This window comes from Vipera ursinii, assembly GCF_947247035.1.
Source record: "Vipera ursinii genome assembly, chromosome: 4".
NCBI classification, from domain to species: domain Eukaryota; kingdom Metazoa; phylum Chordata; class Lepidosauria; order Squamata; family Viperidae; genus Vipera; species Vipera ursinii.
The window spans coordinates 20067644-20084356 of NC_139514.1; the positions used below are offsets into that span (position 1 = coordinate 20067644).

The following is a 16713-nucleotide window of genomic DNA, read 5'->3' on the forward strand; positions in this document are numbered from 1 at the left end:
ATTGTTGTGAGCCGCCCTGAGTCCTTCGGGAGATAGGGCGGCATATAAGTCCCATAAATAAATAAATAAATAAATAAATAAATAAATAAATAAATAAATAAATAAATAAATAAATAAATAAATAAATAAATAAATAAATAATAAATTGAATTGAATTGAATTGAATTGAATTGAATTGAATTGAGAGTTTGGAAGAGAAAGCCAGAACTGTATGGGAAGAGAAAAAGTTTACAATTTGAGGCTGACTCCTCCCTTTTTCAGATATTCGAGATCTGAGGCAAGACTTTGTGGCTTGTTCCAGTTTTTGTTCCAACTACTTCTTTTCATTCAGATCTTACACATCTGGAGAAAAGTGCATAACTACCTTGGACTGTGAAATGTGATTTATTCTAACACCGAATTTGGGGGGGTGGGGCAGTAAGTCCAACTTCTGTTGAGTGCAAGAATCCAAATTCAAACATGCGCAACAGATGGCTGTCTGGCCTCCATGTGAATACATCTAGTGAAGAGAAACATGCACTGGGTAATTGATTTCACTGGGTAATTGATTTCACTGAGCAACTGGTTCCACAATTTTACTATTAGGAAGTTTTTGTTTTAACATCCAATTAGGATCCATTTACCTGTAATTTAATCCTTTATTTTGTATCTTGCACTGTGACATAATGGAGAACAGGTCATAAACTTCCTCTGAATGACACCCTTTCAGGTATTTGAAAAATGCTGTTCTATCCCCCACAACCACAACTTTTCAAAGCTAAAAATTCCCTAATTGTTTAGTCTCTTTGTATGACATAGTTTTTAGTTCCTGGTTATCCTTGTTGTACTTTAAAACCTTTTTAAAGAATGGGTGCCTGAAAGTTGTATTTTTGATCAAAGTAGAATAAAGTTTCCTACAGTTTAAAACTATGCTTCTGTTGATGTAGTCTACAGTTGCATTTGCCTTTTTTGAAGTCACATCACACTTCTGACTCATCTTTCTTCCTTCCTTCCCTCCTTCCCCCACTCCCTCCCTTCCCTCCCAAATATTCTTCTAAGCCTCGTATTCTGTATTTTTAAATCTGTGAATTTGATTTTCGTTATCTGAATTAAGACTTTGCATTTGTCTTTGTTTAATTGTTAACTTTCAGCCCATTTCTCTAATCTAACAAGACAATTTTGGATTATATTTTTACCTTCTGCTACACGGGTGTCAAACTCGCCGTGTCACGTGACGTGTTGCGATGAAAAGCGACTTTTTTTGCATTGCCGGAGCTGGGGTGGGCAAGGCCTCCATATGATGCAACCACCCCATAGCTCAGCAGTTTAACACCCCTGTTCTAGTATATTGATCCCACCCATTTCTAGCGATTCAGTAAAAGAACAAATTTCTTAGTTTTATTTTTTTCCCCCCTTTCTTTTCAAAATGTAGATGCTTCCTACCTGGATCCACTTGGACCTCAACCTGAGAGGCCAAAAACAGCACTAAGGAAAAAAATGGATGAAGATGAGTTTGCTGATGAAGATGTAGGCGATGATTTGCTTCCAGAATAACTTTTTAGATCAGTTCAATTATTTTTTTAAAGGTTTCAAAAGAAAAAAAATTCTTAATGGAAATTTATATTTATTTGAACACTATATGTATATACATATATGAAATCTTTATTTTAAGTAAAGTTTTTATAGTAAGAATTTAAAATCTTGTGCATCTGTTGTCAATCGTAACTTTTATCTCATATCTTTTATGCTCACCCAAACTGCCTTAATGATCTGTGGGACCAGCGATCAGCCTAAGGTTGAAACATCTTTATATCATAACGCATGTATTTTGTCTTGATAAGTATAGAGATTTTTTTGGAGAGCAATTGCTCATCCTAATATGTCTACTTGAAGTATTGCCACTGAAAAGAAAGCTTAAGAGTCAAGTCATGAGTGGTAGGACATCAGCCATGGAAGCCAAAAACAATAGTGATGGCAGATGGATTTGTTAATCTTATCAGCCCTTCCCAGCGGATTCAGGAGAACCCTTCCACGGCATTTGGGGGAATATTTCAGAAAATGAATTTAAAATATCTAACAATACTATTTGTGGAGATAAATTGCAATTTCTAAGTGTAAGTAATTCTAATCACTCCTAATTATTTGATTATATTTGACCATAATCCATGTTTTCCAAATTGCAAAATGTGAAATCCCCATCTTGTATATGACAAGATTTTATACAGTTCTGTTCACATGAGATTTATTTATGCCATGATATGATAATCTCAAATTTTTTTTAACCAGGTAGAGTTGTTCCTTATTGTAACTGAAGCAATTTTCTATAAACCATCCTACATCTGTAGGGTTAACTGTTCCATAATTTTCTCTGCATCTGTGGAAAAAAAAACTGCAGCAGTAAACTGTAGTACACCATCTGCCAAGAACTTCTTATTCAAGTCTCCGAGTCAAGTTCATTTTCTGCAGAGATTATAGGAATTACTCCACAAATGAAATAGGAAATTAGTATTGTGCACATCTAAGAAATGATAGATTTGATTAAAAATCAAAGGGGATGTTTCAGAGCTTTACTTTTTCTAACTAGCTAATAAATGATTAGAAGCCTATATATTTTTCCATACTTACAAAAGCAGCCCATCAGATCCAGCTTTACGAAGTCATAATTTAGATATTTGCTGGACTTGCAAGTTGATTTGATTTGTTATTCGATATTTTGCTGCTGTTTATTGGTGGCATCATCCTGTTAGTTTTTAAGGGACACAGAACAGAAACTAAATTAGAGGAAGAAAACAGTAATTCTGTGATGAAATACATGTTTCATATACTCTTTAATAATGAAGGTAAAGGTAAAGGTTCCCCCGCATATGCGTTGCTAGTCATTATTATTATTATTATTTCTGGCTATAGGGGCCAGTGCTCATCTCCATTTCAAAGCCGAAGAGCCAGCACTTGTCCAAGGACGTCTCCGTGGTCATGTGGCCGGCATAACTACCGGTAGATGCCAAAGACGCACAGAACGCTGTTACCTTCCCACCGTAGTGGTCCCTATTTTTCTACTTGCATTTTTACGTGCTTTCAAACTGCTAGGTTGGCAGAAGCTGGGATGAGTAACAGGCGCTCACTCTGTTACGCAGCACTTGGGATTCGACCCGCCAAACTGCCGACCTTCTGATCGACAAGCTCAGAAAGATCCAAACTGAGAGATCTTTTATTGATACTTGGAAAGGCTTACGAGTTTAATTCAGTATATATAGCTTCTTAAAGGTAAAGGTAAAGGTTCCCCCGCACATGCGTGCTAGTCGTTTCCGACTCTAGGGGCCGGTGCTCATCTCCGTTTCAAAGCCGAAGAGCCAGCGCTTGTCCGAGGACGTCTCCGTGGTCATGTGGCCGGCATGACTAGACGCCAAAGGCGCACGGAACGCTGTTACCTTCCCACCGTAGTGGTCCCTATTTTTCTACTTGCATTTTTACGTGCTTTCGAACTGCTAGGTGGGCAGAAGCTGGGACGAGTAACAGGCGCTCACTCTGTTACGCGGCACTCGGGATTCGACCCGCCAAACTGCCGACCTTCTGATCGACAAGCTCAGCGTCCTAATTTGGAGAACTGGAGCTAAAATAATCACTCTGAAATCTTTTTAGGTTTTTTTTAAAACACCTTTCCAGCCAAACTTGGCAGAACTACTTTAAGGTGGATTATTTAATGACTTTTGCAGATTTTGTTGTCTGGAAGAACCTGCAGTTTACTAATTATAAAGATGGTTTATGTAAGGGCAGTTACAGACAGTGGACTCATTTAGACACCAAAATGTATAAAGACTCCAGCTTTATAACTTTGTGCAAAAAAAAATCCTTAAGAAACTGGATAACAGGAATTTGTATAATGTATTTTGGTGTAAGGCATGAAGATGCCTGGGTGATTTGGGGCCAGACACTCTCTTAATCCCAGGAAGAAGCAATTGCAAAGGACTTCCAGAGATCTTGCCAAGAAAACTGCAGGGATGTGTCCAGGCAGTTTCCAGCAGTCAAGACTGATTTGAATGCATATATGTTTAAGCCACTGCACACGCCTGCACACTCTCACACAAAAGTAAGCCATACATTTAAAGTGCTCTGTAGATAACTCTCCCAATCATGGATCTTGTACCTCTTTGTAGTAATTTGCACAAATGAAAACATTGGGATTTGTATGGCTCCTGAATTGTATTACTTTGCTGTAATCCCTCATAATATCACAGTCAACATCCAGCTCAATGGACTGCAGATGCACCAATGCAGACATTGGTATGTGGACTCTGGAGAGAATGTGAAACTCAAAAATATTTACAAAAAATTCATATTTCCAATAGCTATGTGAGCCAACAATTATTGCTTTGTGACAGGGGCATTCCTCCCAGAAAGTTTTGCCAAAAGCTCTTAGCATACAGGTGGTTCTCAACTTACGACCACACTTGAACCCAAAATTTACGTGGCTAAGTGAGACATTTCTTAAGTTAATTTGGCCCCATTTTATGACCTTTTTTGCCATAGTTGTTAAGTGAATCATGGCAGTTGTTAAATTGGATACCCTCTGCTTGTCGGAGGGGTAGCGGCGACGATCCCACTGGACGGAGATCCTTCTATGACTTTCTGCTGGCTGGCACCGTTTTTGGCGGTGCGGAGCCTCCTTCTCCTTCCGGATGGTGGTTGCAGACTGTGGGCCTGGTCATCGGCCTCGGCGGACATGCTAGCAAATTCCCGGACTCGATATAGCTGCTGGGATTATTTTTCTCCGCCGTTGGAAGATAGTTTGGACTGGCGGACGGGCATTGGGGAGAGAATGTTTCTGCTCTCCCCCCCAGACTGGCGGTGCTGGCTGGCGGTGTGAGGATCGACAGAGGCCTGGCCTGCCTGTTCCCTACTTTCTTTGTTGACAGGCAGGCTCTGTACCTGATGGGAATTAAGATCTCCCTAGTGATTGTCCAGTGTGGACGGGACCGAACCGTGGTGGGAGGATGGTTTTGGACTGGTCAGCGACCACCTCACTGGTGTGAGAGACCAGTTGGGGTGGCCCTGGCTCAGGATCCCTTTTTTCTCTCTCTGCTCCAGTTAGACTCCTCAGCCGGAGTGAGAGGACGGCTGAGGTTGTCCCTTGGATTTCCATCTCAGGTGAGAGCTGAGATGGCCTTGCAGACTGAGAGACATGCCCACTGGACTCCCTCTTTCTCCATCTATGTACCATCAACGAGCGTTCCTCTGGACATATTCACAACATCGGCCCTAAGAGACTATTCGAGCGCAATATGGTCTATCGTTATTCCGAAGCGGACTTGTATGCCCTTAGGGCGGTTCCTGCCTCATGGGCGCGTCCTGTCGCCTGTTTCCATACTCCCCTTAATGACGGGCCCAAGCTTTGGGACCCCGAGAGGTGGTTGGGCTTAGATAGGTGCCTCGTGTTAAGACGTGCCAAGAGGCCCCTGATTAGATTCTTAGCCGGTTATTTTAGGAGGTTAGGGAGGGGGAGGGAGGGGGGGGTAGGGAGGGAACCTGTAACCGGCACTCAGTCTGGACCTGTTAGAGGTCCTGACGGGACGGGGTCGGGGGAGGTGGCTGCTGGTGCTGGGAATGTGGGGGTGGGGCATCGAATCCCCACGGCGATAGGGTATGGCAGCAGGTGTTTGCGCGGAGGGCCATATCAACATCTGGGATCGCGCCCCCGCTATCTCCGAGCGGTGGCGCGCTCCGACCCTCCGGTTAGCACCCTCTTACCCGGGGATGAGGGTGATCAGGCCCCTGAGCTCAGGTTGGTCTATTTTAACGCTAGATCCGTAGTTAACAAAGCTCCCCTCATCCGTGACCTGATCGAGGAGGAATGTGCGGATCTAGCGTGCATCACGGAAACTTGGCTGGGCTCAGAGGGAGGGGTGCCTCTCACCGAGTTATGCCCGCCAGGTTTCCGGGTGCTGCACCAGCCACGGGCTCAGGGCAGGGGTGGTGGGGTGGCAGTGGTTATTCGGGAGACTCTGTGTCCCCGGGAGGCCACCATTGTCCAGATGGCCGGGAGTGAGTCCCTCCTCTTGAGATGTGGTCCTCGGGTTCAGTTGGGCTTGTTGCTTACATACCTGGCGCCCAGCTGTGTGGCAACAGCCCTGCCTGAGCTGCTCGACACCCTCTCAGGGTTGGCGGTGGAGTTCCCCAGGCTTATAGTCCTGGGTGACTTCAACCTGCCATCACTGGGAGGGTCGTCGGAGTTAGCTCGGGAGTTCATGGCTTCCATGACAGCCATGGGCCTGACCCAGGTTATTGAGGGCCCGACTCATGAGGGGGATCACACTCTTGACCTGGTGTTCCTGTCTGGACAGTGGTTGGACGATCTGGGAGGGGGTTCCCCGTCCATCACCCCTCTGTCATGGTCAGATCATTACCTCCTGAGGCTGGTTTTCCGTCATGCCACCCCCCGCCGCTGGGTGGCGGAACCGACCAGGTGGTTCTGCCCCAGGCGCCTAATGGACCCGGATCGGTTCCAGAGGGCGCTTGGGCCTATACCTATCACCCTTACCCACAGCCCAGTCGATGCTCTGGTGGAGGCCTGGGAAACGGCTGCCACCAGGGCACTTGACTGTGTTGTACCCATGCGACCTCTGACCCGGCGCAGATCCCGTTGGGCCCCATGGTTCTCTGTGGAGCTCCGGGAGATGAAGCATCGGAGACGAGGTCTAGAGAGCGGTTGGAGATCCAGTCGATCCGAATCCGACCGATTGCAGTTAAGAACCTTTATAAGGTCTTATCTTGCGGCGATAAGGACGGCGAAGTCTAACTACTTTGCCGCCCTTATCGCGTCCGCAGATAATCGCCCGGCCGCCCTGTTTAGGGTGACTCGCTCCCTCCTTAACCAGGAGGTGAGAGAGGATCCCTTGCAGGGACGAGCCGAGGAGTTTAGTCATCATCTGGCGGACAAAATCGCTCGGATCCGGACCAGCCTGGACTCTGACTGGGCAGAGTCTGACGTGGAGGAATCAGGCGGTCTTGAGCACGTTATCTGGACTGAGTTCGACCCTGTTTCCCTTGATGATGTGGACAGGATCATGGGGAGACTGAGCACCACCACCTGTTTGTTGGATCCGTGCCCCTCCTGGCTAGCTTATGCGGCTCGGGAGGGAACACGAGGCTGGTTCCATGCAGTAATAACTGCTTCTTTGAAGGAGGGTGTCTCCCCTGCCGCCTTGAAGGAGGCGGTGGTGAGACCCCTTCTTAAGAAGCCTGCTTTGGACCCGGCTGCTTTAAACAACTATCGTCCAGTCTCCAACCTTCGCTTTCTGGTGAAGGTTGTTGAGAGTGTGGTGGCGCATCAGCTCCCTCTGTTCCTGGAGGAAACTGATTATCTGGACCCGTACCAATCGGGCTTCAGGCCCGGACACAGCACGGAGACGGCATTGGTCGCGCTGGTGAATGATCTCTGGAGGGCTAGGGACAGGGGTTGCTCCTCTGTCCTGGTCCTATTAGATCTCTCAGCGGCTTTCGATACCATCGACCATGGTATCCTGCTGCGGCGTCTCAGGGGGTTGGGAGTGGGAGGCACCGTTCTACGGTGGTTCTCCTCCTACCTCCAGGGCCGCTCGCAGTCGGTGTTGACAGGAGGGCAGAGATCCGCCCCGAGGTCTCTCATTTGTGGAGTTCCTCAGGGGTCGGTCCTCTCGCCTCTCCTGTTCAACATCTATATGAAGCCGCTGGGCGAGATCATTCATGGTTTTGGGGTGGGGTATCACCAGTACGCTGATGATACCCAACTTTTTCTTTCCACCCCGAACCAACCCAGTGATGCCCTCTCCGTGATGTCCCGGTGCCTGGAGGCGGTTCAGGTCTGGATGGGGAGAAACAGGCTTCGTCTCAATCCCGCCAAGACTGAGTGGCTGTGCATATCGGCATCTCGGGTTAACCAAGTTATTCCACCTCTAACGATGGGGGGGTGAGATGTTACCCCCCGTTGATAGGGCTCGCAACCTGGGCGTCCTCCTGGACTCACGGCTCAATTTTGAAGACCACATAGGAGCCGTGACCAGGGGGGCTTTTGCACAGGTTCGCCTGGTGCGCCAGTTGCGTCCCTATCTGGACCGAGACGCCCTACCCACAGTTACTCATGCGCTTGTGACCTCCCGTTTGGACTACTGTAACGCTCTCTACATGGGGCTGCCCTTGAAGACCACTCGGAGGCTTCAACTGGTGCAGAATGTGGCCTCACGAGTTGTAATGGGGGTCTCCCGATACTCCCATGTAACACCTCTACTCTGTGAGCTGCATTGGCTTCCGGTTGCCCTCCGGGTGAAATTCAAGGTGCTGGTTATTACCTATAAAGCCCTACATGGCCTGGGTCCGGGCTATTTGAGGGAACACCTGCTGCCGGCATCAAACGCCCTTCGCCCAGTGCGCTCCCACAGGGAGGGTCTGCTCAGGGTTCCGCCGGTAAGAGATTGCCGGCGGGTGACACCCAGGGATAGGGCCTTCTCAGTGGGAGCGCCTGCCCTCTGGAACCAGCTGCCGGTGGAACTGAGAACTGCCCCCGACCTCCGATCATTCTGCCGGGGCCTGAAGACCTGGCTCTTTGAGCTCTCGGGCCCAGGCTGAGGAGAAATTTTTAATTGGGGTTTTAAGTGTACAGGGTCAATTTAATATTTTTTAATTTGGTTTTTTTAACTTTTGTATGGTTGGATTTTTTAATTCCCTGTAAACCGCCCTGAGTCCTCAGGGAAAGGGCGGTATATAAATGTAAATAAATAAATAAATAAATAAAATAGTAACACAATTGTTAAGTGAATCTAACTTCCCCATTGATTTTGCTTTTTTCAGTGCCAGGTTGTAACTTCAAACAGTCACTAAACGAACCGTTGCAAGGCGAGGACTACCTCTATAACTATTTCTTTACATGTCAGGATCCAGTTTACATGACTTCAGATTTCTTTCTAAATGGTGTATCCAGATAATGAGACTAAAGCACTAGCCATCTTTTCCTCTCCGTCCACGTTTTGGGCGGTGGGAGTTTCTACCCACGTTGTTGAAACAACTTAGGAATTCGAAATTTGGCTACAATATTAAATGATCGCTCAGAGGTCTTTTGTCCCGGGACTCCAATGCGAGGCGGAGTCCTTTCCGACGCCCTCCGGATCGGTGCGCCAAAGGACCCGGCGTTCCCCCGTTCAGTCAGCCCAGCGAGGGAAGCGCACGAGCCCCGGCCCTTTTCCTCCGGCGCGCTGAACCGTCCTGGCACCAGCAGCCGGGGGTCCTGCTGCGAGAAGCCGGGCGCTCCTCCAACTTTTCCTCCGCTCCCTCCAACCGCCGCCAGGGCCAGGAGGACCCCAGGCGCTCGCCAAAGCCAGCCCTTCCCGCCGCTCCGCGCGCTGAGGCGTCCCTGTCATGCAGACGGCCAAGGTAAGGACGAAGCGGGTACGCGTGTTAAGGTGCAGGGAAGAAACGGGGCGACGCCTTTGACCTGCCAGCGATGCGAACTTCGACCCCCAACCCCCCTCGACGGGTTTTGGAGGCCGTTTGCTCCGGCCGGGATTGCTTGCAAACTTGCGCTATTTGCGCTTCTTCCCCGTTCGGCACCGCGGTTGGCTTAGCCCAGTCGCCGGAGCTTGGCGCTTCTTTCGCCTCTGCTCTTCCTTCGGCGAGCTGGAGTGTGAAAGAAAAGCCCGGGCATCGGGGCGAGGCGCTCTCGGGGCTTTTTTGCTTCGAGCAAAACGGCGAGCGGTTGGAATGAGCGAGGTAAAAAAAAAAAAAAGCGCGCCTTTGGAAAGACGAGCTGACGGCGGCGAGTAAAAGTTGCGGAACTGCGGCAGTTGGCCAGGCTGCTTATGGGAAGCTGAGGTAACAGGCGGGGAATAAGCTGAGGAGAGCCGTCCGTCTGAACGCGCCCCGTAGATCCCCGCTGTGGCAAAAGAGCGGGCATTCCTTTTCCCTTGTAAAGCTCGCTAGCCGGAGCTGTTGGTCGCTGGCGCTTCAGGTGAAATGTATTTATACAAATAACTTCCGCGCCCCGTTGTAGCTGAGCTTACGAATCGACAGTTCTTGAGGCAATTTCTAGCAAAAATGAGCAATTTAAGCCAGAAACCAAGAAAAGAAGAAAAGGTAGAAAAGAACACTTGAATTAAACCATTGCACAGGACAGGAATCCAAACTATAGCATCCTATTTACGTAGGATACTTGTAAGATGTTAAATAAGGATAGCCTTAGTTGTTGATGCAAAATTCAACGTGTAAACTACTTAATGGGCATTAAAGGCTCTGGTTGTGATTGTAACAAAATATTTCGGGACAGTGAAAGCTTTGCCGGTCCTGTGTTTGTGCTCCAGCACTTTTTCAAGCATTATTATTATATTATATAATTGTATTGTATTTATATTATAATTATAATTAGCTACTGCTAAGCTTGTAAGCTGCCCTGAGTCTTCGGAGAAGGGCAGGATATAAATGGAATATATATATATATATATATGCTATATTAATTCGTTCATTCAATTTCAATAGCTACCCGTCTCAATCAATGATTCTGGACAACTATTTCCAAAGTACTGTACAATCCTGATATATATTGTAGAACCAACAATAATGGTATAAATTGTACTAACTAGTTGTGGGGTTTTTTAGGATTTGTCCTACATGGCTGCAGAGTCTGCTGGGAGGGTGATTCACTGGACTTGGCTAGTTCTAACAGTTTACTGTCAATAAAATTTGTTTATTAGCCACAAATCCTGATCCTGTCTAGGGCTGTGAGGGTAGGAGAAGTGGCAGAACCTGTAGGTGGAGTCAAAAGAGGATTCAACTTAAAATCTCTACCTAGCCACAAATGGACTGAGTCCAACCGCTCCTGAATTCAAGCATCCAAATAGTGCTATCCTGTGCATAGGAAAGAGTAGTAATAAATCAGTTTAATTTGAACTTCATGTGTGGCCCTGCTCTTTTTCACCTGACTGGAAGGGGCTGACTGATCAAGGTCATTCAGCCAGCTTCCATAAGTAAGGGAGGACCTGAACCTGGATCACTTCACTCTTAGTTCAGCACCTTAGCTATTATAGCACATCTCTGGATATTAGTTCCAAAGTTAAGTTGCTGTGGCAGAAGAATTGGAGATCTCAGATGCCACGTTGACGAATTCAGGCTTAAGCAAACAGTGTGATCAGTCAGGCAAAACTCCCTGAAATTGTTTTTAGTCAATATTCTTTTTCTGCATCTCAAATTCTGTATTTTTGTTTGGGTTTAAACAATATAAACTTCTTTTATATTGTTTCATTTCCTGCTCGTTACAGGGATGGATACTGGTTTGTCTACTTTTGTGTGGGCTGGGTTTCCACAGAGTAGAAGCTGTCAAAATAAGCAAGCGTCCCATGCGCTCTCGATCCTGTGCAGACCGACCTGAGGAGCTTTTGGAACAGCTGTATGGAAGACTCACAGCTGGCATGCTCAGTGCCTTCCATCACACCCTGCAGTTGGAGCCCCTGGAAAATGACCAGAACATCAGTTGTCCTGTGGGAGGCAGGCTAGCTACTGATAAGAAATTTCGGCTCCCCATCAATCTCAACAGTGTCTCTCCTTGGTCCTACAGGTAACCCGAACTTCTCCTCCATACCTTTAAAATTTTAAATTGGGCTTAAGTAGAAATGTTTCGCACTGCTGCCTCCTTCCTAGGGCACAGAGAAAGTGACTGACCCAGGGATGCCACATGGCTTCATGTCTAAAGCAATCTCCTAGTTTCCAGCTGAGGTGCTTCAACTACTATACCAAAACGAGCTTTCATTATAGTCTTAAAACCAAGCTTTACACATAAAATATGTAAAATAAGCCTAACTTTCTTCACAATCCATTAAAAGAACAATTAAAGGAAGGCAGAAAAAGAGTTGGGCTTAAAGTTAATTTTAAGAATATGGGAGGGGTGCAGTTCTGTTAAACAATATTTGCTCAAAGCAGCCGGTCATCAATTCATACTTCCTTTTCTAAAAGTGGGTATGCAACTCATTTTCATATGAGGCACAAGTTCTTCCAGTTGGCTGTAGCTTTTCTGTGTATTTTTATTTGTAAGCTGCCCAGAGTTGGTAGGGAGTCAGGTAGCCTAGAAATTTAATGAATGAATAACATAAAATAATGAACATAATAAAATAGGAAAGGGGGGTTGATTGTGCAGTTGTGCCCATCATCTCCAAATGTTTCCATGTTGATGCTTGATCCAAACAAGGGAACTCAACTCGCATTATTCCAAGTGACAGTAAATTGTCCAGTTCTTAGCTTACTTTTCTATGTTTAAGCAAGGTTTAAGAACTGCAGCCTAATAACAGCATGATAATGTAAAGAATATCTCATCATTCTGGTAGCATTCCATTCGAGTCAATCCAAGAAATGGAAAAAGAGCAGCAGGAGAAATAGAGGGAAAATTGGGACAGAATATCCAAAGTGAATCCTTCTTCTTTTCCTTTGACACAGAATCTCCTACAATTCTACCCGGTATCCGAAATACATTCCTGAAGCCTACTGCCTTTGTAAGGGCTGTCTTACAGGTGATTACGGAGAAGAAAATCTCCATTTTCGAAGTACGCCAGTATTCATGCCGACTGTCATCTTGCACCGAACCAGATCCTGCACAGGCGGCCGCTACGCTTACACTGAGGATTATGTCTCTATTCCTGTGGGCTGCACCTGTGTACCAGAACATGAAAAAGAAGCACAAGTGAATTCCAGCATAGATAAAAGAGCAGTAAAATTGATGGGAAATTAGGATAATGATAAGCCAGCATCCAAATGAGGAATGGAAAGGAGGCCAGAAAGAAAGGATGTTTTGGTTCATGATTTCTGTTTTGAAGAACTGCAATGTCCACTTCCTGCAACAGAGTTCATCTCAATTAATTTCATAGAACTTGGGGTCAATTATAATTAAAATTGTCCTTTCTTTAAAAACAGTGGAGTTTGCAAAATGCCTTTTTCCTCATAATGGGAGACGTGACAGATCCTGGGGAGTTGCAATATTGAAATGCTGGGGGACACTTACACTGAAGCATTTTAAGATATGTAAAAGTGCTACATAACCGTTCCATATCTCAGTGCCTTGTTATGCGAATACTCAAAATATGCTGAGCAGGGATGCAGCATTGATTTTTGTGTATAATAAAATCTTGGTTCAACAGATTTTGGATATAATGGACCAGTTTTTCATTTGGATTGTTTATCCATAAAATCACGCTTTTATTGAAAATTATGCTATTTGTATCAATTGCATAACACCCGGGACATATATTGATGAAAATGACAAATTCAGATTTAAAAAACATTCAGATTTAATGGATGCCCCTCCCCACTCAGGGGTCTATGAAATCAATGTTTCATTGCATTTTTCCTACATCATTACAGAATGCAAGTGAGGGCCACTGAAAATGAAAGCGAGAACAATATAAATTAATAATTAAAACATTTTTCAAAGAATGCTGAAAAATTAGCTGTGCATCTACAACTGATTTTTTAAAAAATGTAAGTAGCTTTGACTTGGTATTTAGAATCTTATATTCTGGAATTACATTAAAACTGTTAAAAGCTATTGAATGTATTAAGCCTGCTGATGGCTACAAATTTACATGTTTTTAAAAAGGGACTCAATAAATGTATAGAGAATAAATCTGTCAGTGCCTATTAATCCTGGTTGCTTATTGCCTTGAGCAGAAATGTACTAAATGGGTTGTGGGGTTGCCAACTATACAGATATTAAGTACTTATCAATGTTCATAGAATAAATAACCATTGTTTAAAAACATTCAGATTTGGGTTTTACTTTTAAGTTTGGATTTACATCCTAATCTGGCATATGCTAGCCATAGCTCTGGGAATACAGTGATCCATCCGTCAGAGCAAATATTGCCATCCACACCACAAGAGATGACCTCAATCGCAATCTTCAGCTACACTGCAGTAGCTGGCCAAGTCCTGAAAAGCCTCAATTTGAAGAAAGCTGCCTGTGACAGAGGTTGCTTTGCATACCATCGTGAAAAGCAAATCATTGTCTGCTTTATGAGTCCTTTTGGAAGCCTGGAAATATGTCAATTGCCTCTCTAAACTATTTTAACTTTTGGTAGCAGCTTTGGGAAGACATAAACAAACATCAGTAAAATGAAATCATGGACTAGGGGGAAAAAAACCCCAAAAAAGCAGACAAATGTGTTTTGGCATTCCTTCCTCAAAAGGGCCAAATTCAAGGAAAACATGAGCCAAAATCTTGAATAGCAAAAGTTCTCTGAATTGCGTATGCACAAGGCAAATGCCAATACCTCCTGAAACACCAAGATGCAGGAAAAACTGCTTAGCCCTGTTTGCAGGAGTTTAAACTGCAAATGCCAAACTAAGCAAGCATTTCTCAAACATTTCTTTTCCAAATTATTCAGTAATTATCCTTGGAGCTTTTTCCAATGTGACTAGAAGTGGGGTTTTATTACTGAAATAGACAATTTGAAAGCATAGTACATTTGAGCCATCTGTTTGTAACAGCTACAAAAGGAGAGTGACCAAGATGGGAAAGAAGAGCAGATTGTGACAAAATTGGGATTTAGGTCTCACTTCCAAAGAGGGACTGGATTCCCATTTCCATCATTCTCTCTCTCTCTCTCTCTCTCTTTGTGTGTGTGTGTGTGTGTGTGTGTGTGTGTGTGTGTGTGTGTGTGTGTATACATGCATGCTCCTTTATCAGCTTGTTTGCAGGCTGCCAGCATAGGGTGACAAGAGACCAAAGAATCAGAAGCAGATTTCAAGCAATGTGTTTTTCTTCAATTGATATTGACAAAATGGATAATTATCTTATTAGATTTAGGTACAGTGCTGCCCAAGTCCAAGGTGATTATGAATCATGTGCTGAGATGGCTGGAAAAAGAAAAGCCTGGAAATTAATCAGAGAAAGAATAATGGAAAAAACTATTGCAACAGAGAGAAAACTGAAGAGAAAGGATAGCTGTCTTCATTCAGAGATTAAGTGGGTTTATTCTGTCCTGCTTCAAAAGACATTCTGGCCAATGTAAAAACCCTTTGCCTGAAATCGTAGGGAGCCACTGCCAAGCATAATCAAAGCAAAATAAGAGTCCTTTCTTCCTGTACATACAATATGGAAATGAAACAGAACCATGGTGAATTCCTAATGTATCAGTTCCATTAGGAAACAAGATGGAGTGATCGAAATCTAAAGAACAATTTTAAGTAATAATTTTTTAAATATCATCTCTTGCATCTCTGGAAATCTTTAAACTTCTAGAACATGGATTAATCATTTAAAGTGTCCTCTGTTTCTAGAAAACTTTACTAGTTGATGAATTTGGTGTCTCTGTGTCCATCACTGATATGTGTGTCTACCCACCAAACATTCTCTTTAAATTATCTCCCAAACCAAGCATATGGCTCATATATTATTAGTAGTGAAAAATCAGAACATTTGCAACTGAAGACACTCAAATGGTCTTTGCTTTTTAGGAAAAAAATGACATATGATTTCATCCAGGCAAATGTTATGATTTTAATTTATTTCATGCCAGAAAATTGCTTCCCTATTCACTGATATTCAAGATGGGTTCTAAAAATGTATTTCAGTACTATTACATAAAGAAAAACATGAACTCCCAGCTCTTCCTGTGCAGGCGGAAAGAGCTTACTCCAACTAGATTTTGTTGGACTACCTCAACTACCCCATCATTTATCAAATCGTAACTGGGGTGGTAGCTGATGTAGTCCAACAGCGTCTAGTTGGAAATGAGCTCTTTCCACCAGAGCAGGAATTGCTGGGAGTTCATGTTTTTCTTTATGTAATAGCACTGAAATACATTTTTAGAACCCATCTTGAATATCAGTGAATAGGAATGCAATTTTCTGGCATGAAAGAAATTAAAATTATACGTTTGCCTGGATGAAATCTTATCATTTTTTCCTTCTAAAACAAAGACCATTCGATTGTCAATTGCAAATGTTCCTGTTTTTCAATACAGATACTAGCTTGGTTTGAGAGATAATTTAAAGAGAATGTTTGGTTGGTAAGCAGGCAATTGGCATGTAGTTGCCTGGTGCTGCCCCTTTTGTTGGATCTTTCATTATCAGGTAGTATGTTGTTAAACTGCTTGGCAATGAGGAGGTGTAGACCAGCCAACCAAAATCATGCCGTTAATCTTCAACTGGTGCTGACCAGTTCTTGATCTTCTTTGTCATCTTTCCAACCATTTCTGCTGTTATTACAAGTCTGAGGATAATGAATGCAATCCATGTAATGAGGCAGTGTTTTGGACTAAGGCAGATGTATCCAGTGCTCCTTTCTGCTCTTCCATTTCAAAATTTTATATTAAAATAACTATTAAAACATTTTAAAATACCAAAACATACAATTTAAGAAACGTCAGTGATGGGATGGTCCTCATTTGTAACACATTGAAAAATCAAGATTCACTCTAGTTACAGAAATTACTCGAATACTTGAAAATCCAGGTCAAATAGCTTTAGCGTTTACCTCTACCTTCTCTACTGTAAAACACAAACACAGGGGACACCAAGGATGCCAAAAATCAAATCTTAGATTTAGCTTGACAACAAAAGGCTCTAACAAGCAAGGAAACGAGATTGCCTTATAACCTTGGAATCAGGGTAGGAGCAGAAAGGAGGCACAGAGGAAGTAATAAAAGAGATTATGATGTTTCTAACTATAGTAATTCCCTGAACAGTTGCTGGTGATAATATATACATCCGGACATCGGTAACCTAAAA

General features: G+C 44.1%; 2 protein-coding genes across 3 annotated transcripts in view; both read left to right on the forward strand.

The window, feature by feature from the left end:
* Window positions 1-1753, forward strand: part of IFT88 (intraflagellar transport 88) — a 39516-nt gene extending 37763 nt beyond the window's left edge. For both annotated transcript variants that reach the window (XM_083363091.1, XM_083363092.1), the window contains one exon: window positions 1412-1753. In XM_083363091.1, coding sequence (XP_083219217.1) covers window positions 1412-1533 — 122 coding nt within the window. In that variant the 3' untranslated portion in view covers window positions 1534-1753. The remainder of the gene's footprint in view (window positions 1-1411) is intronic.
* A 7529-nt stretch (window positions 1754-9282) lies between these two features.
* IL17D (interleukin 17D) lies at window positions 9283-13668 on the forward strand. Its single transcript, XM_083362816.1, has 3 exons — window positions 9283-9378; window positions 11256-11551; window positions 12424-13668. Exons 1-3 carry the CDS (start codon window positions 9364-9366, stop codon window positions 12713-12715), a joined length of 603 nt encoding a protein of 200 aa, XP_083218942.1. The 5' UTR covers window positions 9283-9363; the 3' UTR covers window positions 12716-13668.
* Window positions 13669-16713: the final 3045 nt, after the last annotated feature.